The sequence below is a fragment of the Paracoccidioides brasiliensis genome, assembly GCF_000150735.1.
Source record: "Paracoccidioides brasiliensis Pb18 unplaced genomic scaffold supercont2.3, whole genome shotgun sequence".
NCBI lineage: Eukaryota > Fungi > Ascomycota > Eurotiomycetes > Onygenales > Ajellomycetaceae > Paracoccidioides > Paracoccidioides brasiliensis.
Window position 1 is genome coordinate 3,052,810 of NW_011371360.1, and position 25,902 is coordinate 3,078,711.

The window sequence follows — 25,902 nt, forward strand, 5'->3', positions numbered from 1 at the left end:
CTTCCAGGCTCTCAAGGGCCAGGAACGACGAAGATGTATTCCAAAGAGATAATCATCCTTATGGCATTGCCGGGATCTGTATCACTTGTGTGCTGGGATGACTGGGAGGGCAGTCTTAGGCGGTTATCTATATCTCCTGCTTTAATTGCTCCACGAGGGACAGACATTTTATCTTAAACTAGTTAGTTATACGTCCGCACACTATCTCAATAAAAATACGGTCAAACAAATCCATTTTTCTTTTTACCGTTCACTACCGCGTTGACCCTCATCTGTTGCTGAACAGGATACTCTCTGTCCATTCTGAAGGAAGTTCTGATGAACACCCCATGGCCTCCTGACTTGCCTGGTTTTGAGTTTGAAATGGCAGCTGGGTTGGTCTGCGCTATACACTTCTTCACATCCTCACTGTTCGCTGGCAGGGGGGTTGATGGGTGCAATTGATGTATATCTAACTAGGTCAGTATTTACTATTGATGAACTTACCTGCGTGTTGTGGTTGGTCGATTTCGTCGCCACTCGAATAAACAAGCTCAATAAAATAAGCCAATTGCGTTCAGGTTTCGTTTAAATATATACCCAATCGTCTATATTGGAACCATTCTTCCTCCCAGACCCGTTCAAGCAGATTGAACCATTGTCACATAGTTATCCATGTTGCAAAATACCGCTTCTCCCTTTCCCCAGCTCTATTGGTTCTCAGTCAGAAGCTTTGGCCTCCAATCTAATGAATCGACCTCAATAACACTGTGTGGGCGCCAATTCCACCTAACACACAATCCAATTTCCTGTAGTACCCGTACAATCACCATAACCACACCTATGGTGTCCAGACATTGCTGACAGTCATATACCTCAAACACAGCCCAACTCCATCCACTGCTCTCTCCACTTCCTGCATGTGAAAAAATAAAATAAAATAATATAATATAATATAATATATCATACTTGCCATAAACCTCCAGCTCTCTTCCAGAATTTCAAAAGGCGTGCTTGGCACTTTGGAAACCTGTGTCCACATCTGCGGGGCGATGCGTCTTGCTCGCCGAGGCACGTCTGCCAGAACTTGTCGATTATGCAGGGCGTTTCCTCAATGACACACAGATCATCTTGGGTGTACTTTTGGTGGACGAAGAGATTGGAGGTTTCGTCAAGGAGCTCTGATTTTGTGAAGGCCGCAGTATTGATTATGACCAGGAGCTCCTGACGATACATAATAGAATGCGTCATCGTCAAGGAGTTAGGTGGTGGGGAGAATTGATGATTGCATAGCTCTTATATAACTTGGATCAAGGTGAGGAATAGAGGATAAGATAAGCGTGGTTGTGTTGGGTAAATTCCGCAGTACCGAGTCGCTAGCCCTAGAGATTATGTTTGGCTCACGGGTGAATTTGAATTATAAAGGGATAAATATGCTCCCTTTCCCGCTATAGGAAGGAAATGCGTAGTTGAAAGAGAACTTACGCCTTTGACCCGATAGCTCATTACATGCATATCGCTTGATAAGTTCAGATATACCCTTCTAGAGAGAGAAAATGGCCATGCTGCTGCTCCAACTGCCCAACCCAATGCCGGCACACAGACGGATGTTCAACTCTTTTGCAACTGAATCCAGCCAAATTTAGAATTCCCATGGATGCAGTCTATCCCGCAGCATACCATCTTTGAAGATTTATAGGATTGAATCAATTGCTATGTCTAATAATCTACTCTTGGATGTAAATGGTACTTTATTCTGGCTCTGACGATCTCAAGTCCGTCTTGAAAAGAACCTGGAAAAATGGTTTGCATCACATGATAAAATCGGCATAAATATGGCCGCTTCTCCCGAGGCCCGAACACAACCTGAACTCCAAAAAAAAAAATTACTCGAGACAAATCAACTTTTCCATGGGAGCAAGACGATGATTTCAGTAGATATACGGAGTATATACAGTTAAAATGCGGGCCAATACCCGATAGTGTCGCTGCTTGCCAAATATATGTTCAGTTACGGAGTATAACGCTCTAAAAACAAGTTTTGGTTTGCAGGGCACCAAATGCAAGGCTGGAGCTGCAAATTTTACCCCTTGGTATCGAACGGAGTGGAGTCTTCTCGTCAGTTTCAGATAATTGAGGATCCATGAATAAAAGTGCGAGTGGAGGAGTTCTCTTATATGAATTTGTTCCAGGACCTTCTGCATCTATACTGCTGTCGTTGTTTCGAGGAACAACAATTCGTATCTGCCACCTTTTGCTGTAGCTGGAAGTGTCGGTTAGGGGCTGGGGGATAGGGGATGGGGGCAGCGGATATCGCAGAGAATGGAGGGACCAGCGCCTTTCGGAAACCAGGGATAGCGAAGCCAAGAGAGAAGAAGGATTACAATGGGTTTGTGGCAGGTGTGTTTTCTGGCATTGCGAAATTGATTGGTGAGTAGGTTCCGTACTTGCGACTGCATCCGAGTCCTTTTCTTTGACGATATGTGGATATAATTTCGGGGACATAAATTAAGATGTCGATGTGGTCATTGAGGAAGATACTTTGCTGGTTGGAGATGATTGTCAATTTTGAGATACAGCTGTTGCTGTTAAGTTTGAAAATCTCGTGTGCTATTGGGGTTCTAACGGGGCCATTCTTTTGTGCTCGGTATTTTACGCAGTTGGACATCCGTATGTCAATATCTTTTTTCTCTCTAATCCCAAATCTGTGTTTCTAACAATCAAAAACTTATTTTTTATATACTCATTGTCTGTGGTATTAAATGATTGACAATCAATGTGCAGGTTCGATACAATCAAGGTGCGGCTTCAGACGACAAAACCTTCACATTTCAAGGGACCCTTGGACTGTCTGCTACAGACTGTAGGGAAAGAGGGCATTAGAGCCTTGTATAAAGGGGCATCACCACCCTTGATGGGATGGATGGTCATGGATTCTGTGTTAGTCATCTGATATGTGCCCATGATAACTATTTCCACTCGGACTCGTCTAATTCTGACATAGGATGCTCGGATCGTTGACTCTTTATCGACGTCTCCTTTTTGAGCATGTCTTTGCTAACCAGCAAATACGACGTCTGATACCTTTTGCTTCAAAGGAAGGTCCAGACCGCCTACCAACCCTTGGTCACAGCCTTGCCGGGGTCATGGCGGGCTCGACGGTGAGCTTCATAGCAGCACCGGTTGAACATGTTAAAGCACGACTGCAGGTCCAATATGCGGCAGATAAGAGAAATCGTTTATATAGCGGACCGATTGATTGTGCAACAAAGATTGTGAGTGTTTTTTTCTTCTTTAACCCTTCAGCCTTTACACTCTCTATGCATCCTGAAGACCTGAATGTCCCGATTAATCATGATATTTCATAGCTTCGCGCACATGGCCTCCCAGGGCTCTATCATGGGCTTTGCGCTACTTTGCTGTTCCGCTCGTTTTTCTTCTTCTGGTGGGGCTCTTATGACATTTTCTCCCGACTCATGAAAGAGCATACCCAACTTTCTACTCCAGCCATTAACTTTTGGGCGGGCGGGCTGTCAGCGCAGATGTTTTGGATCACATCATATCCTTCCGATGTAGTGAAGCAGCGAATAATGACAGATCCGTTGGGAGGGAAGCTGGGCGATGGCGAAAGGAAGTTTCACAGATGGGGGGATGCAGCAATAGCAGTAGGGAAAGAGAGTGGGTGGAGAGGATACTGGCGGGGTTTCCTGCCGTGCTTTCTGAGGGCGTTCCCGGCAAACGCGATGGCGTTGGTGGCCTTTGAGGGAGTAATGAGATACTTGAGATAGGTTGGGAATTGAATCAATTGCGGGGTAAGGACAATTTTGCGTTATTTATACGTGATAGATTGATACAAGATAAAGATGGATACTCTTAATTCCTCAGCATGTGCATGCAACAATGTGTTTAATTATAACCTTATTTATGATCAGGAATTTATATGTATTAATTATATATATCTTAGTATATTTTTGGAAATTTATAGCTGCTACTTATATAGTATATTAATAGTTACTTATAATAAAAACTGATTTGCTTTTTTCTCAGCTATAATTACTACTAAACCTGCTAGAATAACTTTATTAAAAGTTATAGTTATAAAATAATTTGTTTACTAAGAATCGCTTATAAAAGAGTTATAAATACTTCTCATAAAACTCGCTATATATATATATATATCTTGTCTTTAGTTAATTCAGAGTACTGTTAAACAAATTTATTAACTTAGTTAACTTTTACAGTATTAAAAGTGTACAGATATTTTATTTTGTAAGTAACTAGATAACTAATTGAGTGAGTTAACTATTTAAGTCTTCAGTAACATAATTTCAAAGTGAGTGGATCACTCAAGTGAGTAGATCATTAATTCAAAATATTTTTTCATTAAACTATTTCATTCACTTTAATGCATAATTTCATCATCAATTTGCAATAAAAATGCTTCAAATTCTCTTAAAAGAGAAAAAAAACTTGAACTTATGATAAATACTATAAAAAGACAAGAAATATTCTTGATTTATAAAGTTATACTTTTATTTAATATATTATTTTTTATTTTAAATTATTAAATCAATAATTAAAATACTTATATGAATTTACATATAAATTTAATCAAATTAATTCAAACTGAAGAGAATAGACTAGTTGAATAAGTACTGAATGAAATTAAATAAGAATTTCTTTCATAGCTAGTATTTGTTGAAAATACAATTATTTATTTTTTTTACTATATAGAATTTCATTATCTTCATCACTACTCCTCTTTGTATTAGTAAGAACTGAGTGTTAAATCTAGTAAAATATTGTTCAAAGCTTTAGATCTACTATTTCAAAGATTATAATTATAATTAAATTAAATATAAGAATATAAAAATTATTTAAACTTAATTTAAAATATTAAAGATTATATTACTGAGTGTAAGATTTTATTAAAGAATATATATAACTTTGATAAGATTGAATTTGCAATAAAATTCTGTTATTTTAATATTATTATTAATAATAAGTATTATAGTCAGACAAAGCTTCTACAATTTGAAAATTAAAAGTAAATGACTATAATTACATTAATCAATATATAAAAATAAACTTTACTCTTATATATTCAAATGAATGAGATAGAGAAGTAAGAAACAGAATAGATTTAAACATCAAATTTAACATATAGTAGATGTAACTAGAAATAAAACTATGAATTTTATTATTTAATCTACTATATCTATTGAATAAATATTTATTTAACTCTGTAAGTCTTTATCATCTAAGTCTGTATAATATTAATAAGCTTCATAATACTACAGTAATTATGATATTTTTAAATATATAAAAATAAGATATTCTTAATTTAATATAAATTAAATTAAACTAAGTATTATAGTATTGAGATAATTTGATTTAAAATCTAGTCAGTTAAAATATAATAATTTTGTGATTAACTTACTTAAATTATCTGCTCGCTTGAGAATTATATTAACTAGTTATCTACTTTTATTTATAAATATTATTTATGGAACTAAACATTCTTCTTTTGCAGAGATTAACTCTTGATAATTTAAAATTTACATATGAAATTCAATTACAGTCTACAGATTAGAGAGAAATAAAAAACATCATACATCTTTTAATGGCTCAATTAGATGAAATCTGCTTGAATTCATTAGCCCTAACAGCTAACTAGTTAATGAAATGTAAACCTTGATTAGAAAACATCTTTGCTTTGGCTGGCATATCGAATAATATACTGGATAGAGAGGATTGGGATGAAAAGTGATCTGCTCCGTGGTGGATTCCGTTAGAAGTTGTCAGCTATTTATTATCCAGATAGTTATCTGTTGTGTTTTGCATATGAACTCAGAATGAATAAACCCTGTTTGTGCTTTGTTGTTGAGTGATTTTAAGTTAGATCGCCTCAACCTTCTGTGGTTTTGATGATCGATTGTTTAAAGGCTCAATCGAAAAAAGCCCCAACACCAAGCCACCACCACCTGTCATCTTCTTCACCATCCATCAGCTACATCTGTCTCATCCTCGGTCCACGTCCCTCCTTCGCTTGTTCAACCAGAACAACCTTAATAGGTTCTATTTTCCTTCTTTACTTGTTAGATATTTTCCCGCCGCGTTGCCGCCCTCGTGTCCTTCACGGCTGCGGCTTAATTACATCACCTCTTCTTGATTGCTTCAATATGTCCTCAACACCACGACCGCCGTGTAATAGATAAGGATCAGGCTCAGTTCGAAAATAACCAGATCTCTCATTTTCCTTGTGCTGTTTTCTTCCCCCACGCATAGAACACCCCATCCGCTACCTAGCCACCCCAAAGGCTACCATGGCCGTCTTACGTCGAACGAATCCCATAACTCTTATTCTAGCTGGTCTACTCACAATCGGGTTCATTTTTTTCATTTTTTCCCCTTCGTCTGCGGCGTCTAGCTCTTCCTCTCAACGGCGAACAACCTATACCGCTAAGAATCCGCTATCTCCTCCCTCCAAACCCTTCCAACAGGCTGGTCCAACCAAGGCCGATGGCCGTCGTGCGCGTCCTCCCGTTGTCCTATATAACATGAATAACAATACTGTAGCGCGAAACTCAGTCGAAAACCATGAATGGATACTCATTCTTACACCTCTAGCTCGATTTTATCAGGGGTACTGGGATAACTTGATCAAACTTACGTACCCGCGCCAATATATCTCTCTTGGGTTCATTATTCCAAAAACCCGCGAGGGCAATGCCGCAACGTCAGCACTTCAATCTGCTATTAAGATCACACAATCGGGACCCCTTGGCGGTAGATTTGCCAGCATTACTATCCTACGACAGGATTTCGAACCCTCAATCGTTTCCCAGGACGAAAAGGAACGACACAAATTTGAAAATCAAAAGATTCGACGTGAAGCCATGAGCAAAGCACGGAACAGTCTTCTTTTTACAACACTGGGCCCGTCTACATCTTGGGTTCTTTGGCTTGACGCCGATATTGTTGAGACTCCGGAAACCCTAATTCAAGACCTAACGAAACACAACAAACCTGTTATAGTACCTAATTGCTATCAACGCTTCCACAACCCCGAAACGAAAGAGATGGACACACGACCATATGATTACAATTCCTGGATAGACAGTCCGCGGTCATTGGAAATAGCCAACGCCATGGGCCCTGACGAAATCATGCTGGAGGGATATGCGGAACTGCCAACGTATAGGACTTTGATGGCTCACCTAGCCGACAAATCACCAGATCGGGATGTCAATAAAATCATCTCATTGGACGGGGTCGGCGGAACGGCTCTGATGGTAAAGGCAGACGTGCATCGTGATGGCGCAATGTTCCCAGCATTCCCATTTTATCACATGGTGGAAACGGAGGGATTCGCGAAAATGGCGCGGAGGCTAGGGTGGCAATGCTTTGGATTGCCGAATTATTTCGTGAGTTTCCTCATCTCCAGCCACTGTTCATATAATGAACACATTATTACCGTATGCAGCACATTTTGCTAATACATTGCTTTCTTCACAGGTGTACCATTATAATGAGTGAACTGCTTTTCATTCGTCTCCCAACTTCTTACTCATCGTCGTGGTGATTTTTCAGCATCATTTTTCCATTGCATTTTGCGTACTTAATAATTTACTACCTGCTGAATTTTTTTTCTTATTGGAGGTCTTTTTGTTAGCTGTAATTCTCACAGTGCAATACTTTTAAGGTGTTAAAAGATAAAGTGCCCTTTGTCTTTCGTTTTCCCTATTATACCATCCATGGATCGTTTTACGGTTCAAACTTCTTGTATTGACTACGCGCTGGCTCGGCGTTGATATATATATATATATTTCTTCTCCGCCTTCTAATTTACTCTTTTTGCTTTTTGCTATGTATATACCTTGGAGTACCAAGCTGAGAGGACGGCCGTGGATGTTACTTCCAATAGACTTACTTCTATTTCCGAGGAAACTATCACCGTTCACATTGATACATCTCTCTGTCCTGTATCTCAGTTCTACGTCGAAGAGCTATTTTGTTCTGCACTGCTGACAAGCTTCCAGGTTTGCAAAATGGTTTAACAGAATCTAAAGATAGATGATATACCGCATATCTCTCCCTTGGGTCAATTAATGTAATCCCACCCAAAGTGCCTGGTTGAAGGCCATTCAACGCGGGACGGGGATTTGTTATTCACCCTAGAGAACCGAGTCGAATATGATTGAAGTAAACTAGAATATTCTTTAACACAATAACCAGAAATTCGGGTTCATGAATTCAACTTCATAGTCATACCGTTCATATACAGTCGCTGGTTCCGTACACGGAATCCGAGGCGTTTTCCCAGGTCCAATTTAGACAAGTGTAGATCAAAATTGACATGAAATTTAGTTTAATAACGGTGCTATTTCATAATGGGAGGAAGCTTGATCATCGTGATTCCCCTCACTCTGGTATTTCTCCGTGTCGATTCCAGAGGGAAGTCCTTGTTCACGCCCATGATATCCTAGGCATAAAAAACTTGGTAAGAAGCAATATAGACTGGCACACAGTCCCACAATCGAACTTACCAAAGCATAACCCCGGCTCCAGCTGCCATGGCAGCAAACTGCGTTGCCGTTTTCCTCAACTCCTCCCTTTTATTCTTGCCCGTCTCCAATAATTCAGGAATAACCGCAACTGTGCCCACGTATAAAAACGTTCCCGCAGTAAAGGGAAGCAGCAGATCTCCCACTGCTAAACTTGTGCCATGGATTCCGGCCGGAAACGACATCGTGTCAGTGTCTGAGGTGACTCCTGCTCCATTCCTATTGCCAAACTCCTGAACAGCTATGCCAATGAAAGTTCCTAGAAATGCTCCAACGGCAGTGACGAATTGCGCACCCATGGCTTTCCGCTTGGAAAACCCCGATTGGATGAGGAGGGCAAAGTCTCCGACCTCGTGGGGAATTTCGTGGAAGAAAACGGCGACTGTAGTTGTTGCGCCGATGGTTGGTGAGGCGTAGAAAGATGAGGACATGGCCAGTCCATCGGTGATGTTATGTGTGAAATCTGCGATTAAATTTAGATACCCGCCTAGCTTGACGCTAGGGCTTACTTCCTTCTCATCCCCATTATTCGACATGTTGGTGTTTTCAGTTTTCGGGTCACGCTTGCGCTTCTTTAGATCACCTTGGGGGTTCCCGTTGGCGGTTGTGGAGCTAGAGGCTATTGCGACGCTATCTTCTACCACATGCATGTGGGTGTGGCTATTATCATGCCCACTCCCCTCCCCAGTAGCGATACGGAGTGCTTTGTCCATGGCCACAAAAGTCAAGAATCCTACAAGGATAGCAAGCCCCAGGAGCAAGTTTTTATTTGGTTCAACGAGGACGAAACGGACATGTTCTGGTGAATCTTCGCCTAAGAATATCTCCGGCAGAAGATGAAAGAGAGTATCACCGAGGAGCCCGCCTACCGCAAATGCAACCATCACAGAAAGTGAGGAAGGGTCGATGTTTGGGGGACATAATGCAAGGAGGAAATCTGATAGTATTTGTTAGTGCGAGTTTGGGGGCCAGATTCCATATACACGGAGCGCACTGGGTGGTCCTGAGATGTAAAATGTAGCTAATATAGCGTTGACTGCCGGACTGCCAGGGAAGAGCACAGCAAATATTTGGGAGGTGAAACTGGTGGTTTCTGGGCTGGTTGCGAGTTTATGCGCGTTCAGTTCCCGAACGAGGGGGCATTCCTAGTTCAATTATTCATTCAGCTATAAAACTCCAGTGTCCTGTTTATCTTTTTCACCAGCTCATGAGATATCGAGTCCGTACTTGCAACTTGATTTCAATCTCGGGTGCTGTGAGCTCCCCGGCAGGGGTTCCTTTGTATGAACCTTCAGCCGCTACTGAATAAACCAGAAGAAGAGCAGCCAAAACAAACCCGCAATGGCGTTGTGACGTAGAGGCCGGCATCTGTTCAATTGAATCCGTCCAGCTTTAATGCTCGAAAGAGAACAGTGTCTCTAGGAGTGCGAAGAAAGCGAGGTGCACATTATAAGATTTTCTCAGTCAGCCCCAAAATAGGGCAATGCAAGAGGAATGCGGGAGGTTTACCCCCTTTATTATAAATTTGACGCTAAACTATATATAGTAATATACTTTCCTCATACAGTAACAATATTGCCAAATATAGCTTAGCGTAATTGTGATTAGCGCGATCAGATAAGGAAAACCATCACGTGCACTTATTGAATTAAGTAACAAATACATAATGTACTAGCCGTATTAGGTTAGCGTTAGATTAAGTGGGGCCCGGGTGCACCTGATTCTTGGCATCAAACCTCTATGGATTCCCTTATCAATAGGTCAAGATCGACAACCTCATCAACAACAACATCATCATCATCATCATTCCACTCATGTTATATGAACCTTTTTGTATCTCTCAACCGGAGTTATAGCACAGTACGTTCCCGTACTGCTGCGACAGGTTCTCTAATTTTCTGAAGTTCTCAGGTCCTCGTCTTGCGGTTTCGAATTTGACTCTCGTTGATATCATCATGGACGAGTTTACCGCAGACGCTTTTGTCAATAGTGAAGACCCCATTCCAGTCTTTTCGATTAAACATGGCTCAAATGATGGGAGCGCTGGCCCGGCTGAAAAGCCGGGGGGGGATCATTCCACCAGATCAAGGCTCTCCGCCCATAGACTGAAGCAGAAAATCTACGATGTGGCCTCGGATTCCAAGGCAAAGATGGACTGGGGCGCCGGGCCATCCCTACAGGACAGGCTGCTAACAAAGTAAAAAATTGGATTTATCATGCTGTAGCTGTAAACTAGAGCTCGACTAACATTATCTAGGCTATGGCAGCAGGTTATACCTGCGGAAGCATCTGACGAGGAGTCTGATTACACAACGGCGAAGAAATCTTCGACCGTCCAGATTGACCGGCCCGCTTTCAGCCTCCCTGTAATGAGTAATAATTTCCGCCGGTTTAATGCTAGGTACAGCACTCCTATTCGCAGTTCCTAAATGATGGACAGATGACGGACAGCTTTTGTCGCTAACCTTTTTTAGAATCGGGATTGTATTTCTGTTCCAAGCACGTATGATTAATGTTCTGAGTTGGAGGACACCAACCCAAACGCTATCTTTTCTTTTTGTTTATTCATTTATTTGCCTAGATCCGTATTTACTGGTCATTCTTCCATTTGCTGTCTTCCTGCTATTCATAATGGTCCCTGGATTTCTTGCCCGCCATCCTCCGCCTCCTCCTTCTGCATCCACCTCAAGCACCACTGCGTACTACTCATATGAGGGACCGGCGCTTGCCCCAGCGCAAACCATAAAACCAGCCTCAGAGACTTCAAAGGACTTTTTCCGCAATATGAGAGATCTCCAGAATATCATGGCAGACTTTTCGAACCTGCACGATGCCACGGTCTCACTCCTGTCCCCAGCTACTAATTTCTCAAACGAAGTTTTATCATCTACGCTTTTTCTAATGCTTACGATTTTATCCGCTATTCTGTTTCTAATGGCCCATCTTATCCCTTGGCGTATGTTGTTTCTTATTGGTGGAAACGCCGCTATTATTGGAAGCAACCCTAGCGTTGTTGCTTTCATGCAAAATTTCAGTCGTCATATAGAAGATTCATCGGAGGAAGCTAGAAATACAGCCAGCAATGCCTTTTTCACCATTTTTGGAGTACCAGTGCCCACTTCACCGTCCGCCCTGGTGTCTTTACTGAAATCGGCCGCTGCGATCTCACTCGATACATATCCTGAGGAACGAGAAGTGGAAGTTTTCGAACTCCAACACAAAACGCGCTCTCCTTATTCGGCAACATCCGAATGGGAGCCATTCGTCTTCACACCTACACCCTACGACCCTTTATCTCCATCTCGCATTGCAGGTGATCGACCAAGGGGTACCCGATTTTTCGAGGATGTCAAACCGCCACCTGGATGGAAATGGAAGGGCAAAAAATGGCAACTAGACCTCGAATGTCGCGAGTGGGTAATAGAGCGGATGATTACAGGCGTCGAATTTGAAGTTCCCGGCTCCAGCTGTGGTGAAGTCGGGGAGGAAGTTGGGGGCTGGGTTTGGGACTTGCCTTTCCATCCTCCGGACGAGGACGCCTATAATGATGCTGACGACTTAGCTTATGGGGATGATATTTACCAAACGAAAAGGGAGACTATCCAGAGTGAACAGAAGGGGACTTCTAAGGGCAAGAGGAAGCTGGTTAAAAAGGATTTCGAAGAGAGTGTTGCTGGGGCTAGCGGGATGGGAGAGTGGAGACGGAGGAGATGGGTCAGGGTGGTGCAGCGTATCAGCGTCGGTGACAATGGTGCTGATTCTGGGTAAATCGTTTACCTACCTAATTGCCTACGATAGTATCAACGTTTTATATGATACTTGTTAGGCATGTTGGTGTTTACCATTCGAGATCCCGACAAAGAAATGTATGCGCTACGCCACTCGGTATCAATATACCTAAACTGTTTAGGAATCAAGATCCACTGGTTTGAGATATTCCTATCCGATCTTGCGGTCCTAAACAGTCACCTACCCAGGGAGGTCATCAGGAAGATTGTTGTACCGAACAATGCTCCTCTCAATCCCACCATTGGGAAAAGTATAAAGTATGTATGTACGAACTCTGATGAAATGTTCATGTTTCATTATCCAGCTTTGATTTCTAGAAATTGAGACGAACGAAACTAATCGTAAAAAGATTCTAACCATTTGCGGGTAGCGTATTTGTCCCATTTCGCCAACTCCACGATGGCATACCCTATTTTATCATTCTCAACCCAAAGAACTACAATATCGGGCCATTAAAAAAGGAGGGGGGGGGGGGGGGGGGGTAACATGGAGGCTGGCCTGATATAGATCCTTAATTCAAATTAATCAAAGCCAAGAAATCATTTTCCTCAAGGAATGTCAATATCAAACATCTACAATCTCACTCGCCACCAAAGACCCTTGAGCCCAAGAGGTAGATCTGAGTGATGGGTGTGGTGCTGTTGAGCTTGCGGATGGGGGAATCGTAACAGTGACATCCTCCGTCGAGTGCAATGTTGCTAGCGATGACGAGGACTCCAAGATGGTGGTAGTTGGTAGATCGGTCGTGCGAGTGATCTTACCATCGTTGCCGTTACTTCTAGTGACAATTCGAAAAGACTTGTTACCACTGTTAGTCACTGTCGCAGACGCCGACGTTGAGATTGGAGCTTCAGTTGCGTTTCTGTCTGCATCTGAAGTTCTGGTGCCACTTTCTTCTAATTTAACCTCCTTTTCTTTGTTAACACTATATTCCTCACCGCCCAACACACAGACGGGGCCTGTGGCAGCTTTCGAGGATGTTGCTCCTGTTATTTTCGTTTCCCATATTTGTTGACATTAGAGAATTCATTTTGTTTCGCCATTTGTGCGGTTCCCGTGTTGATATTTGGGAACTTATAGTATGCTTCTTGTTTTGTACCGCCGGGGCTGATGTTTTTGCTCCTGGAATTTTACTATTAGTATCTTCCTTTTTCATGATATATCTTGTTCTCATGCAGGGGACAAACATGCGCTTCACGGCAGTCAATTTTTAATAGCTGCTCATCCCCACTGCATGTTTTGGTCAGGAAAGGTGTCTGATCCTTGCCTGGGATCTCTTTGCAGAAATCACCTTTGGCAAAGACGCATTGCAGCCCATTTGCAAATGTTTGGAGTCGGAAGCCCAAAGCTATATTGTCATATGTTTTTAATCAGTTTTCTTTCCCTCAAATACTAGGTCTTGTCTCTGCCTGGGTCCAACATACGATTGTGCAGTGGAAACGTTGCAGAATCATGGTAAGAACTGCAAGAAGCCGAGTTACCAATATCCCAGCCACTTTGGAGGTATTGTTACTTCAGAATGTCTGTTACAGTCAACAAGAGAAATCAAAGTATTAATCTCAACTGGAGAAGTGGGCAAGATAAGTAGAAACAGAGAGATGAGCATCATATAATTTCATGATCAAGAATTACGAAGTTGAAAGGGAGAGAAAAGGAAGTAATTAAGAAAACATTAGTAAATGATATATTCATCATAATATATAAACAAGTTGTGAATGTGTTGTAGATATAGATTACTCCATTGCTGCACAGCATCAATATACTTACTGACCACAACTTCTTAGCAAGCACATCAAACAATTGCGTTGCTTTAAATGATTTAAGTTTCTATAACAATGAAGTAGGGAAAATGAAGTTGAATTTTATTAAAAATATGATTCATTTTTATTTTATACTGGAATCTTCATACCTGTTCATGTGATATTTCATTCTGTGCTAGCATCAAAGCGATTGCTTCAGATACTTAGCCAACCCTATTTAATGACATGTTATTGACATAGTGTAATCCAGAATATGCACAAAACTTTGGACTTTTATGAATTCATGAAATGATATGCTCCAATGAATGTATATACATAAACCTTAATAGGATACTTTCCGCACAAAATACCACCAGCTAAAGCTGTCCACTGGACAGCTTTAGCATGCAAGTTGCCACTTCAAAAACGAGAGCTACCTAGGAACCTAGAGGCGCTGATATCGGTCAGTAAAAATATGTCATATCAAGCTCGTTCTTCCGCCAACGTAGAAATATCCAAATCCAAAAGGGCTTGAAATGTTTAGGTATCTCTGTGCAAGATATAACTGCCTATGAATGTGAACAAAAGACGTCCGAACCCAGTATAACGCCATGACAAAACCAGCCGATCCATCTACTAAATTCTCCAAAAAGGCCATTCGTACTGTGTACATTAGGCCCTCCCCATCTTCATCCTCCGTCTTTCTTTCCACTTTCTTAGCCTCCGTTTTATATCCCCTTCCGTCTGTTGCATGGGGTTCAACCTCCTATCCCTAACCATAGCACCAATATTATCGCCATGATTCGCTACCAATCTCTCTAGCCATTCTTCTTCACCTTTGCTCTGCTGTCTTGGCTGCTTCTTTTTCAATGCCTCCTCTTCCAACACGGCTTGCCGCTCCAGCGCCTGAACAACTGCCGATGAAGTCATGCTAGTCGGGATACTCATAGCTCCATCGTCATAGTCAATATTGCCAACTTCATTCAGCGGGTCTTCCAGTGGGTTGGATTTCCGGCATTTTCTACCCGCGATTTCCACTCGTTCATCATCCTCCGGATAAATTACACGGAGGATCTTCCCCGTTTCGGGGTCCCTTTCTACCCGGGCTTCCGTCGGTTTTAGTTTCTTTACAGTCGAGGAGGACAGGACATGTAAAGGATCTGCATATTGTTGGCCATTTACTAGAATATCGAGCCTTTTCTCCTCCCCGCCAGTGGTAGCGTTGAGCTTGGATGCTAAGCCGAGCTGGCGATAGTTTTGGGTGATAGTTAATTTTTTATCCCTACAAATGTTAGACTGGCACAGATTGTAAATGAGAAACGGTAATTATTAATGGAAATGTAAATTGTGGCGGAGTCAATAGGTTTATCAAGGGACATATTTACCAATTCTGAGCGATGATAGCGTTCCCGAGAAGGTTGATTTTCTTGTTCCCATTTTTCAGGCGGTTCGCTTTTTGTTTTACTCTTGGGGCGCCTGAGCGATTTTTCCTTTTTTGCAAAACACGACCCATCTTTAACGTGTGCGTTATTGAAGTCGGCAATTGGAGTCGTTTAGTTAGTTAATCGTGTCTAACCTCCGTCTCAAAGTCCATTCCTCTGTACGTTTGAGGGTGAAGAGTCTGATATACGGATGTTTGCATCTGTCTTGGCGTGTTTGGATTTAAATTAATCACGTGACACTATTCCCAAAGAGAAAGATATCACGTGTTAATCCAAACCCTACACAACAGTTCGCTTAGCAACATCCCGAGCGTTGAACTTCGATCCAACGCCCAGCGACGACGGCAACGACAACGACAACGACCAGCGCTTGTAGACGCAGTATTCCAGGTGAGAGAACTGCTTTGCATTTTTGCGTCAGAATCCATGCGCGTGCTCTTTGCTAACATTCTGCCAAGTAGAGTCCTTATTTCAAGATGAGTACGTTGCCTGAACTCCTTAAAACGCTCGATAGCCTCGAAAAACCCGCTTCTCGACCTGTTTAGTTGTATTATAACTGACATAATATTAGCGAAGGGAACTTCCAGCTTTGGCAAGCGCCATAACAAAACTCATACTTTGTGCAGACGTTGCGGTTAGTTTATACCCCGGAATGTGCTGATTGAGAAATGGGGATGGATATGGGACGCCCAATCGAACCATCGAATTTGTGTTGGGGAAATTTTTGCGGAGAGGGATAACTAAAAGTTTTTTGGGACAATTCGTTATAGGTCGTCGCTCTCTCCACATCCAGAAGCACACATGCTCGTCTTGCGGCTATCCGTCCGCTAAGACCCGGAAGTGTACGTTTCAACCCAATAAACTATCCATTTTGACCAGTTGAAGCGGAGAAATTTTGACAAACAGATGGCAAAAAATGACATCCGAAAAATAAAAGAGACAATTGGGATTTTTACTTACAAGAATCTTTCTGCTATCAATAGACAACTGGGGCGAGAAGGCGCTCCGACGAAGAACCACCGGTACTGGACGCATGCGATATCTCAAAAGTGTTGACCGCAAATTCAAGAATGGGTTCCAAACTGGCACTCCAAAGGGCGCTCGGGGCCCTGAGAAGCATTAAGTTGCGGGTTGTTGAAGGAAGGGCTTCCAATAATATTCCAGCCTAGAATGGATGGCCGGAATTGATTTAACGATTCGGAGGTGTTTACTCTTTTTTTTTTTTTTTTTTTTTTTTTTTAAATAGCGTGCTATCAACATTCAAAAAGGAAAACAACTCGCGGGGCCGGATGGAGATGGGAAGATATCCACGGGGAAACACAAGAATATGGCATGCGCCATGTACATGAATAGATTAATGACATGAGCTTTGCGACTGGAGTGGTCTGTTTCGAGTTCGTTCTAGTTCGGCTCAGTCATATTTCAGAGCGCATGCTGCATATTACTGATTCCCCAATGTCGAAACATCGATGTAATTTCCAATAACCCACGACACTGGATTTCCTCTTAACCCTACGGTTTCTTGAATTTTGATCTTTCTCATAATACTAGATTGAATACCACGTGGTATCTCTGTCTCATCTACTCACTCGCCTCTTCCGAAAACACGAACCGCGCCATCCCCTTGCACAAAGTACAACACCTCCCTCTCCTCCAAGCCTGTCTGACTGTACCCATTCACTTTCCCTGTTTCCGGGACCCATCCGCCCCCTTTGCTAATCCGTAGCACACCGCTCACATCCAGCGCAACACCGGTATCCAAACCTCTCAGCTGCATGACCACTCTCGCTTGATGTGCCATTCCCACGACTAGAGAGGCATGCTCAGTCTCAAGTGGTGTTGACTGTTGCTGCACCGACCCTGAAATTTCCGTATGTATCAACGGTGAATCTGCGGCCAGAGTAACGACTGTAGAATGAACGCGCTTTAAGAATTTTAACAATTAACTCATGATGGACCCCACAGCCGCATAGATTGTTAGAATGTAACCGAAGATATCTTCGTTCTGATATAACATACCTGCCGTAATCCCAATAGAAATTCACTCATCTCCACTGCCCCAACACCCATTCCTGGCCCTGTAGCAGCCAACAGCAAATCCGGTTGATCAACCACAAGGAGAATCTCATTTTCCACTGGCTGTTCATCTGATGACGAAGTACTACTAAGGTCGTCGATGGCAGAAGATATTTCATATTCCAGCGCATCTAGGCGAGCGTTACTCTTGCTCGACCACCGAAGTTTTCTTATGCCGTTGCTGCTGCTGCTGCTGCTGCTCTTGTGCAGGCTCGTAGTTGTTGCGGGACAGGTAGTTGGCACTGGTCCCCAGACATGTTGAGTGGGGTGTAACGGTGCCCGGGAGGAAATTGCTGCAGCGCTGCTTATCGCTGGCGGAGATGGAATTGATGCTGAGAATAATTCCGAAACCCCGTCTACGAAGTTGAAGCTGCGTTCATTGGATAGTCTGGCGAGGTCGAGTCCCTGGGTGGACTATCAGCATACTGGAAATCATATAAGAAACGGGAATTCGCCATATAGAGCGGATGAAAGAACACTGCATGCAGTCTTAAATCATTATTCCTAGATGGCGAGAACCTGCCATCAGCGATAGGCGTGTGCCCCATGAGCAAATGAACAGGCTCCATGGCGCATATCAAACTCTCACAATTGAAAAACAGAATTAAACATATGGTAAAACAAAATCCCACACTGACTCCAAATGATGACAGAAACCAGTAGCAGATTCAAGAAATACATACCAACCTCCTCGCCTCCGCTCTCCAAAACTCCCAACCCCTGATAAAACTCACAAGGACCACCCGCCGTTTTCCCCTTCTCGCCCCTCTTCCGGTATCAAACCCTGGCTCATCCTCGCACACACCATTGCCTGGGTTCAATAGAGCATCGTCTAGAATCCTCAGCACCAGCCAGTTACTGGTGGCCCCAAGAACTGACGTGATAAGGGTCAGTGACTGGGCTGGGAATGGAGATGCTGTATAAGGCGCAAGGAGAGGGGCAGTTGGCGGGGACATATTCCCTTTTCTCCCGCCCCCTTCTTTCTCCTTCTCCTGATTTAGAACAGAAAGATGGTGATCCGTCCCGCATACAAGTCGGTGAATAATCACTACTCGGGGTTTGTAATTCGTTGGATGTATGTTGCAGGTAACTATAGATTTTTACAAGGTTTTCACTTGCAACAAGAGTCCGCTGCAACTTTTATCACATTTGACATCTGGCAGTAGTTGTTGTATTGTCAAAGTCTGAACACTCAAGTTCAGAGTAAATCCATGATAAAAAAGAATGAGGATAATGACCAAAGAAAAGGCTAGTTAATATTTCGACAATTTTTTTTTAACTTCTCCTACGTTAATGGTGGTACGCATGTTACTTGAACTTTATCTATAATCTGTTTTTAAAGGTTTTCAAAGTTTTCAAATAATTATCAAGTTAAAACTGGCAAATAACTAGTTATATCATACAGGAGAACCACCCCTGTGCAGAAGTTCATCCCAATCCAAATTCGATCAATGAGCAGCAAACTGCCAACAGTTCCTCTACCATGGCGGCGCATAAAAACAACAGGCAAAAGCCAAGGATCCAACAAGAATGCGAAAAAAAACCCATCATCAGAGAATTTTTTTTTTTTTTAAAAAAAAATAGTTAAACAAGAACTAACTCCCCCATCCGCGCACTGGCATTTTGCTCTTGTTTTGGACATCATCGTCATGCCATCCCCAACAGCTCCTCCAGCTCATCCAATGCGGTGGGCCGCGGGCCCGGGGCCCGATTCAAACTCGACAATCTCTTCCTCTTCTTCCTCTACTTCCTCGATTTCCTGGGTTCCAGCCGTCATGAGTGGATCACTGGATTGCATGCTTCTTGGATCGTTTTCTTTCATCCTTGCATCTAGCTTCAGGCTCTGGGTTTTGTTTTGAATAGCCCCCAAAGAAGCAGGGGCCATGCGGTTCTGCAAAACCGATTCGAGGCCTAACCGATCTAAATCAATGGGACTATATACAGAAGTTCTGCGTAGCGTGGTTGGCTCCAACTCCGGTACGGTTAGGCTCTCTTTCGGTGTAGATGACAAGTAGATATCATCGGTGAGATCAACCAACAAACCCAGGTCACCATATTTCCTGCCGCCCTCTGTCGGGGCTGAGTAGGTTTGATTCTCCTTTTGTTCGGGAGAGATTTGTGGCGTGTCAAATGCCTCGGCAATAGAGGCAAAAGGATCAAATTTGGAATCCTCAAATAGTAGCAAAACGTTGGCAGCGTTTTTCACTCTTTTTGCAGTTTCGACGCCTAGAGCACACACATTTGCCACATTTTTCTTTTGCTTAGAGCCACGCGGGATCTCTGCCTGAATAAGCCCCGATAATCCCTCAGAACCGGATGTGTGGAAATGCTGAGTTGCAATCATACCTAGAATTGGTTGGAGTACCCAGGGGAAGCTGATGAGGGGCATCCTTTCCTCCTCTCCTGGAGTGCAGTGGGAATGTGCTGCTGCCTTAGCTTTTTCCATTTGTTCGCTAGTCACCCGATACATAGCTATGGCAAGCGGTGCTAGAGATTTGAAGTCCTTTCCTCCAGCTTTTTCGTGACAAAGCATGCGGAACTTTTGACGCAGTGCAGACGATATCCGACCTATTTCTTCATGGAATTTGTAATCCTTGCTCATATTCACATGACTTAAAACAAAAGTTGACCAAACCTCTTACTTCACTCTGGATCTCATGTTGTGCCATGATCCGCCGCAGGTCAGCGTCGTATTCCCCCTTGAGCTCTTTTGCGAAGCTTAATAGTTTCTCATCAATCTCAAAATTTGCGTTTAAAATCCGCTGGTCGAATGGCAATCTTCCTTTAGCAGAGTGGGATTGTAAATTGAGGTATACACCACCCGCAATATCATACAGTTGACCCAGAATTTTCCGAGATGTATACTGCGAGTCTTTCATTGCAAACTTTCTTTCCATGAAATGTGGCCACTTTTTGGGTCTAAGGTCCTGGTTCATACGAACGGGTATTCCCGACTTGTTGTAATCGACGGCTGCGGAATGCAGGGTTGCGAGTCGAAGGCATTTCTCGTCCTGGACACCATCATCTGAATAATCGGCTATCGTGAGATGTGCAAGGGCAATTTGAGGAAGGCGGTCATTTTGCATATAGCTCACAAAGAACTTGATGATATCATCAACAGTGACATCCCTATCCAGAACTTTTGACTTGGGCGCAGAATAGTCCATTGGTTCCTCAAACCAGTCCTTCGGCAGCAAATCCTGGTCCCAGATGACAACGTAGTCATCACCATCCAGATCACCTCCAGAACACATACTTGCAATGTCTCGATCCCCAGTCTGGGGTAGCACAACAACGTCTTTGAGATGGTGTAGTCCTGGGATATCGACAGCCTTGACAACACGTATGTCTCCTGGGTGCAACGATGGATTTCGCGCAAGAATGCAAAGGCCTTCGATTACTTCATATGTACCTTCACTATGCCGCGAAATCTGAACAAATATTTCAGGAAGACAATCCAACTTTTGCTCGTACGTTGCGCCGCCTCCTGGACGTTTACTGCGAAAATACCCCTTGAGGGATCCAGTCTCATCAAGACAGCCAAGCAAAAAGGCCCCCTTATCATGGCAATTTTTGCCTTCTCCTTGAGATATTTGATCTGCCACACACGCCACAACTCAAGGAGCGATGTGACAAAAGGGTCCTGGGATTGTTGAAACCCGTCCAGTACCATATCCGCGAGAACCAACGTCATTTGGTTAGGATCGACGTAAGTTTGCAGCAAATCAATAGCCTGCTCCTGGCTGGTCATTGCCAGCTCCAAATTTTCCAGCATGGCCTGGAGTTTCTTGACAAACATTTCATCAGGAATTCCTAGGGAAGACAAAACAATAATAAGCTGGCGGTTGAGAGACGCAAAACAGAAACTGGAATGCCGAATTATTTCAAGGCCATTGTGTGGGGCTGCAAATTTGTATTGACTCTTTCGAATATATACTTCACGTCAGTGCGCTTTTGAGGAAACGGTGAGAATACCTTTGCAACCCCCAAGGCGGAATTGGAAGACCGACGGTGGTTCTCCTGACAGAGTTTCAATAGCAAATTCGCTTTGGATCATCTGGGCCAAAAACTTTGATATCAAGCCAACACCATCTGAGAAGGTGTAACCATTTCTCTCAATATCGTCAATTTCCACTATTTGTACTGGACACCCAGTTAGTGCGCGGGTTGAAGAAAAACATTGTCCTACGCGCGCTGCATGCTTGGCTACATTTCTTATCGGATTAAATTTTCCCAGCTGTGCACGGATGTTCGCAGCTGTTAAATGTGGCAGGGAAGCAAAAAAATACGCCGCATGCTCCCTCAATTGGGCATTGCTAAATGCGAGGAACTCATAGCAGCGGTCTCCGATTGTGATTCCGTTCTTCATAGTGAGCGTTACCCGCGTATAGACCTCATTCATACACACGATGTTAGCATTGCTGTAGGGGAATATTTTGCCCATATTTTTCTCATCTGTGAACCGGACACGGAGGAAGCGGTCAGCGTATTCCAGATAGCGCCGGAAGATACGGTTTCCGGTATCGATGGAAGGAGGTTTGTAATAAATAGTGGAGGGAGTAACTTCAGCGGATCTCATATAATAGTAACCTACTGGTGTCCTGGTATTATTTGCTCTATCAGAAAAATTGGGGACTCGAATGTTGAATATATCCATGGGATCATAATATGCAATCTTGTTCGAATAAACGTATCCGAGAAGGTATATGGCCTTCCTTTCTCCGATCCTAGCCAGCTCATCGACAAACTTTTTTTTGATCGCGTATTCATTGAGGTACCGATAAGATATGCACACCTCCAAATAATACCTAACAGCGAATTCAAGCGGAGTATATTCATTGTCTGCCAAAGCTTCCAGAGACGATATGGGCCCTGACCTGTGCGTGGAAAGAGCGTCAATCCATTTCCATACGGTAGGGATAGGTTCGCACTTTTTTAATAACTTCAAAGCCGTCTGTCGCTTGGAAATTGATATTGAAATCCTTGAAAATATTGGTAATAATGTCCAGCTTGTTGCCGTCACGTACAGCATACTGATTAAACCCTATCCGAAATGTCGTCCAGCGCCCTGTAAGACGAGTGAGTAAATATCTGAATCGAGCATTTAGGGTACTGGCTACTTACCAAAGTTAATATAAGAATTTCGTTTGCGCAAGTTGGTGGGCACGAAAAAGCGCGGTTCTCGGGATAATGTACGATATCGGTTTGGCGGTACCATGTATCCTTTGAGTTCCAGGCATTTTCACCAGGCGGGAAGTGTGCATCGGTCAAGATTTTAGCCTGTCGATGACATCTTGCTGGCGAATTCAGAGGGATCACCAGAGAGAACCCCTCCGGCTGCTCTTCTTTTAGGATAGTAGATAACAGGAAAAATGGAACGCGAAAACGGAAGAAACTTGGTCCGAGGTTATGAGTTGCGGAGAGTATTGGGACATGAATATATATGCTCAGATCCCGGCATGAGACATCGACCACAAGATGAATACCCTTGTTCCCTCTTACATCAAATGTTCGTAGAGGGAGGAAGGACTTTTCCCCTAACATGGTTCCAAATGCTACCCACATTGCTGGCAGCTCCTAAGAACAATTAGTGTGGACTCAATATTTCACCAGATGTCAACTTACAGTCGCAGTGGGATACCTCACCCCTGGTTGAATAGGGCTGTTGATCCACAAAGCGGGTCTCTGCATATCTAAATGGATAATCAAACTGGCAACTTCACCGTTCCTAAGTTCTAGACGGTAAGGCCGTAGCCAAAATGGCTCTTGAGGTGGCGGCCTATCATAAATATGTTAGCAACATAGCGTCAGCATATTGTCTGTAGCTAGCTAGCCAAAAGATACATGTTGGAATCGTGAACGCACCTATACCGGACAATCCCTCTTCTTTCTCTTCTTCCTCTAGCATCTTCGAACAACTCAATGTAGTCGACTGTTCCATGAGCAGAGAAAGATTTCCACACCGTAAAGGTGTCGATGTCTGTAGGCAGACCAGAGAGTGTGACCGATAGTGACTCCCAAGAGGCCCACTCCCCATTGATCTGAGCCATACTCCCACAACATGGAACCCTGCCTCCTAATCTCCTATGCGGTCGAGGGTTCTTAGCTCCTCGTCCGCGACCTCGTCCGCGACGAATGCGAAGATTACCCTCGCGCCTAGAACGCTGCGGCATTATGTTTGGCGGAGTGGGGTGTGAGCTGGATCAAGAGAACTGACGTCAGAATAATTCATCTTTCACAAAACTGGTAATGCAAGGTTTATTGCATGGAAGGTGAAGGATGCAAGGGAACAGGACAAGAAGTGAAAGTATGATGAGTTGGTGACTGAGAGCAGGGTAATGTGAGCAAAGATGAAAGCAGAAATAAAACAGACATAAGTCAACAGATGAGATATGCAACCCAATCTTGCTTATCAATGCCATGTGGTGTTCTTACAGGGCAAACTGGTGGCGGAGGACGAGGGAGAATATGAGAAAAACAAAGGACAGAAGAAATAGATAAAGCAGATGAGGAGGGAGAAGGAGGAGGAGGAGGAGAAGAAGAAGAAGAAGAAGAAGAAGAAGAAAATGATATCAAGATGATGAAAATAATGACAAAGAAGGTTGAGGTTGAGATAGAGACACCTGTGTTGATTGAGGAAGATGTGCTCCTGTTTTTGCTGTTGCTGTAGCAGACTTCTTAATCACGAAGTCTTCAGACTTCCCAGTAAGCTGCACATTCTGGGCTTAGCTGCAGTTTGTATGTGAGATCTCACAGGAGTGAGGTGGTGTTGATGGTGACTGGCGTCACTCCTGGGAGACAATGATTGAAGTCCCTGATGCTGGGGGCTGCTACTGTTGCTGCTGCTCCAATAACTTCTTCTTCAAGAATCTCTCACAATCAACCTCGCGCATTCTTGCATTGTGAGGATCTCCTCTTCCGCGGCTTCTCCTGAACCCTTTTTCTCTGCCCTCTCATTTAAACGTGGCAGTGAATGCTTCTGCATCCTGTTTCCCACTTGTCTATCCATGAGCGCATGCGACAACGTTAAGATATGATCTCTGCAAAAGGAGTTTCCTTCTTCTTCCCATTTTCAACGAATGGTATGTGGCATCGCTGCCAGGAAGGCTTGGGAATCCTCAGACAAGACACGCAAGCCACCCATGGATGGCTTGGATTTCTTCATCTGCAGCAACCCGTGGACTTGCCTCTCTTTCTACCAATAAATGCAATGATAGGCAAAGACATGCAGAGACATATATGGAAAAACGCATACTTACGCGATTGTTAAACATCTTCCCTTCCTGTCTACTTTTTTCAATGTTCCAGGACTAGGGGTCGTCGGCTCGGGGGCACTGGAGCTATGTCAAAAATAATCCAAAGTGCAATAAGGCCACCAGTTTCTGCATATACAGAATAGAACAGCAAAAGCGAAACTGGAAACACAAAATAAATAAAACATTTGTGGATAGCAGTGTACATATACACAGACATGTATAACCACAAAATAATTTCTCTTGGCCGGCGGGGTGGGAGGAGGGGGAAGCCATCCGTTATTGTCCACTAACAATATTTTGGAGATCCATACGTATTTTTCAAGAGATATCTTGACTCCAGGAATCTGCCAAATCGAATTGCGATAAAATTTTGCGGAAATTCGCAACTAGTCTCTTAAGAACGAAGATTGAGATCGATTGCCGTGGAGAGCAAAAGGGAGCGTTAAAACTCCGCAAACGAAGAGCAAACACACAATGGTGATATTGGGTGCTGCAGCTTTGCTAAAGCAATCCATTCTCTCTAATCGTTCAAACCATTCCAAGAAATTTCGATTGTCGTTGAATAACCAACTCAAAGCAGGTAGCATAGGTTAACTATACCTGCTACACTCCTATTAGTTGATATTCGGTCAGACAATGATACTTCTCCAAGTTTCACAGGGTAAAAGAGGCCCTTCTCATAAGCTGGCATCTTCTCTTCTTCTATATTAACCGCTGGATCAATCAAGAGTGGTGAAGCCATGGTGTATGATTACTCCAGGTGGAGGGAGACACAGCTCTAGTCGAAGAAACCTATCCAGAGATAGAGATTGCTGCAACTATGCGGTTACCACAGGCGAGAGTCAAACCAACAATCCCTCAGCGTTTGGGGCAAGAAGCGCATGAAGTTGCGTTTCGGCTGTCGAGTTAGTCGTCACTTGGTGAGAAATACGCGGGCACAGTTTAGCTTTAGATGATTCCGATGAGGGCGTGTTACCAAGGATCTCTCGAGCCCTGGTTCGAGAGCGGTTGGTAGGTTAGGTGTCGGTTCGAGGTGAGGGACATGGCAGCTAAC

General features: G+C 43.3%; 11 protein-coding genes across 11 annotated transcripts; 4 read left to right on the forward strand and 7 right to left on the reverse strand.

Moving 5' to 3' along the window:
- Window positions 1-820: 820 nt before the first annotated feature.
- PADG_03304 (uncharacterized protein) lies at window positions 821-1,230 on the reverse strand (the record flags this gene model as incomplete). Its single annotated transcript, XM_010760045.1, has 2 exons — window positions 821-895; window positions 949-1,230. 2 exons carry the CDS (start codon window positions 1,228-1,230, stop codon window positions 821-823), a joined length of 357 nt encoding a protein of 118 aa, XP_010758347.1.
- Window positions 1,231-2,276: 1,046 nt separating this feature from the next.
- On the forward strand, window positions 2,277-3,767 carry PADG_03305 (uncharacterized protein; the record flags this gene model as incomplete). The annotated part of the gene is made up of 4 exons (XM_010760046.1): window positions 2,277-2,413; window positions 2,764-2,919; window positions 2,984-3,254; window positions 3,348-3,767. The coding sequence occupies 4 exons, from the start codon at window positions 2,277-2,279 to the stop codon at window positions 3,765-3,767; spliced, it is 984 nt and encodes a 327-aa protein (XP_010758348.1).
- Window positions 3,768-6,305: 2,538 nt separating this feature from the next.
- Window positions 6,306-7,518, forward strand: PADG_03306 (uncharacterized protein; the record flags this gene model as incomplete). The annotated part of the gene is made up of 2 exons (XM_010760514.1): window positions 6,306-7,406; window positions 7,498-7,518. 2 exons carry the CDS (start codon window positions 6,306-6,308, stop codon window positions 7,516-7,518), a joined length of 1,122 nt encoding a protein of 373 aa, XP_010758816.1.
- A 1,006-nt stretch (window positions 7,519-8,524) lies between these two features.
- PADG_03307 (Zn(2+) transporter YKE4) lies at window positions 8,525-9,914 on the reverse strand (the record flags this gene model as incomplete). Its single annotated transcript, XM_010760047.1, has 3 exons — window positions 8,525-9,483; window positions 9,541-9,691; window positions 9,774-9,914. 3 exons carry the CDS (start codon window positions 9,912-9,914, stop codon window positions 8,525-8,527), a joined length of 1,251 nt encoding a protein of 416 aa, XP_010758349.1.
- A 587-nt stretch (window positions 9,915-10,501) lies between these two features.
- Window positions 10,502-12,314, forward strand: PADG_03308 (uncharacterized protein; the record flags this gene model as incomplete). The annotated part of the gene is made up of 4 exons (XM_010760515.1): window positions 10,502-10,743; window positions 10,804-10,947; window positions 11,021-11,049; window positions 11,128-12,314. The coding sequence occupies 4 exons, from the start codon at window positions 10,502-10,504 to the stop codon at window positions 12,312-12,314; spliced, it is 1,602 nt and encodes a 533-aa protein (XP_010758817.1).
- Window positions 12,315-12,899: 585 nt separating this feature from the next.
- PADG_03309 (uncharacterized protein) lies at window positions 12,900-13,491 on the reverse strand (the record flags this gene model as incomplete). The annotated part of the gene is made up of 2 exons (XM_010760048.1): window positions 12,900-13,321; window positions 13,410-13,491. 2 exons carry the CDS (start codon window positions 13,489-13,491, stop codon window positions 12,900-12,902), a joined length of 504 nt encoding a protein of 167 aa, XP_010758350.1.
- Window positions 13,492-14,746: 1,255 nt separating this feature from the next.
- PADG_03310 (nucleolar protein 16) lies at window positions 14,747-15,587 on the reverse strand (the record flags this gene model as incomplete). Its single annotated transcript, XM_010760516.1, has 2 exons — window positions 14,747-15,356; window positions 15,460-15,587. 2 exons carry the CDS (start codon window positions 15,585-15,587, stop codon window positions 14,747-14,749), a joined length of 738 nt encoding a protein of 245 aa, XP_010758818.1.
- A 119-nt stretch (window positions 15,588-15,706) lies between these two features.
- On the forward strand, window positions 15,707-16,639 carry PADG_11585 (60S ribosomal protein L37; the record flags this gene model as incomplete). Its single annotated transcript, XM_010760738.1, has 6 exons — window positions 15,707-15,726; window positions 15,807-15,906; window positions 15,978-15,996; window positions 16,088-16,150; window positions 16,287-16,358; window positions 16,500-16,639. The coding sequence occupies 6 exons, from the start codon at window positions 15,707-15,709 to the stop codon at window positions 16,637-16,639; spliced, it is 414 nt and encodes a 137-aa protein (XP_010759040.1).
- A 462-nt stretch (window positions 16,640-17,101) lies between these two features.
- On the reverse strand, window positions 17,102-18,548 carry PADG_03311 (uncharacterized protein; the record flags this gene model as incomplete). Its single annotated transcript, XM_010760517.1, has 3 exons — window positions 17,102-17,440; window positions 17,536-17,997; window positions 18,276-18,548. 3 exons carry the CDS (start codon window positions 18,546-18,548, stop codon window positions 17,102-17,104), a joined length of 1,074 nt encoding a protein of 357 aa, XP_010758819.1.
- Window positions 18,549-19,267: 719 nt separating this feature from the next.
- On the reverse strand, window positions 19,268-23,765 carry PADG_11586 (uncharacterized protein; the record flags this gene model as incomplete). The annotated part of the gene is made up of 8 exons (XM_010760739.1): window positions 19,268-20,185; window positions 20,235-21,079; window positions 21,103-21,495; window positions 21,568-22,443; window positions 22,505-22,625; window positions 22,717-23,169; window positions 23,218-23,371; window positions 23,458-23,765. The coding sequence occupies 8 exons, from the start codon at window positions 23,763-23,765 to the stop codon at window positions 19,268-19,270; spliced, it is 4,068 nt and encodes a 1,355-aa protein (XP_010759041.1).
- An 899-nt stretch (window positions 23,766-24,664) lies between these two features.
- On the reverse strand, window positions 24,665-25,590 carry PADG_11587 (uncharacterized protein; the record flags this gene model as incomplete). The annotated part of the gene is made up of 2 exons (XM_010760740.1): window positions 24,665-24,787; window positions 25,492-25,590. 2 exons carry the CDS (start codon window positions 25,588-25,590, stop codon window positions 24,665-24,667), a joined length of 222 nt encoding a protein of 73 aa, XP_010759042.1.
- Between the last annotated feature and the right edge of the window lie 312 nt (window positions 25,591-25,902).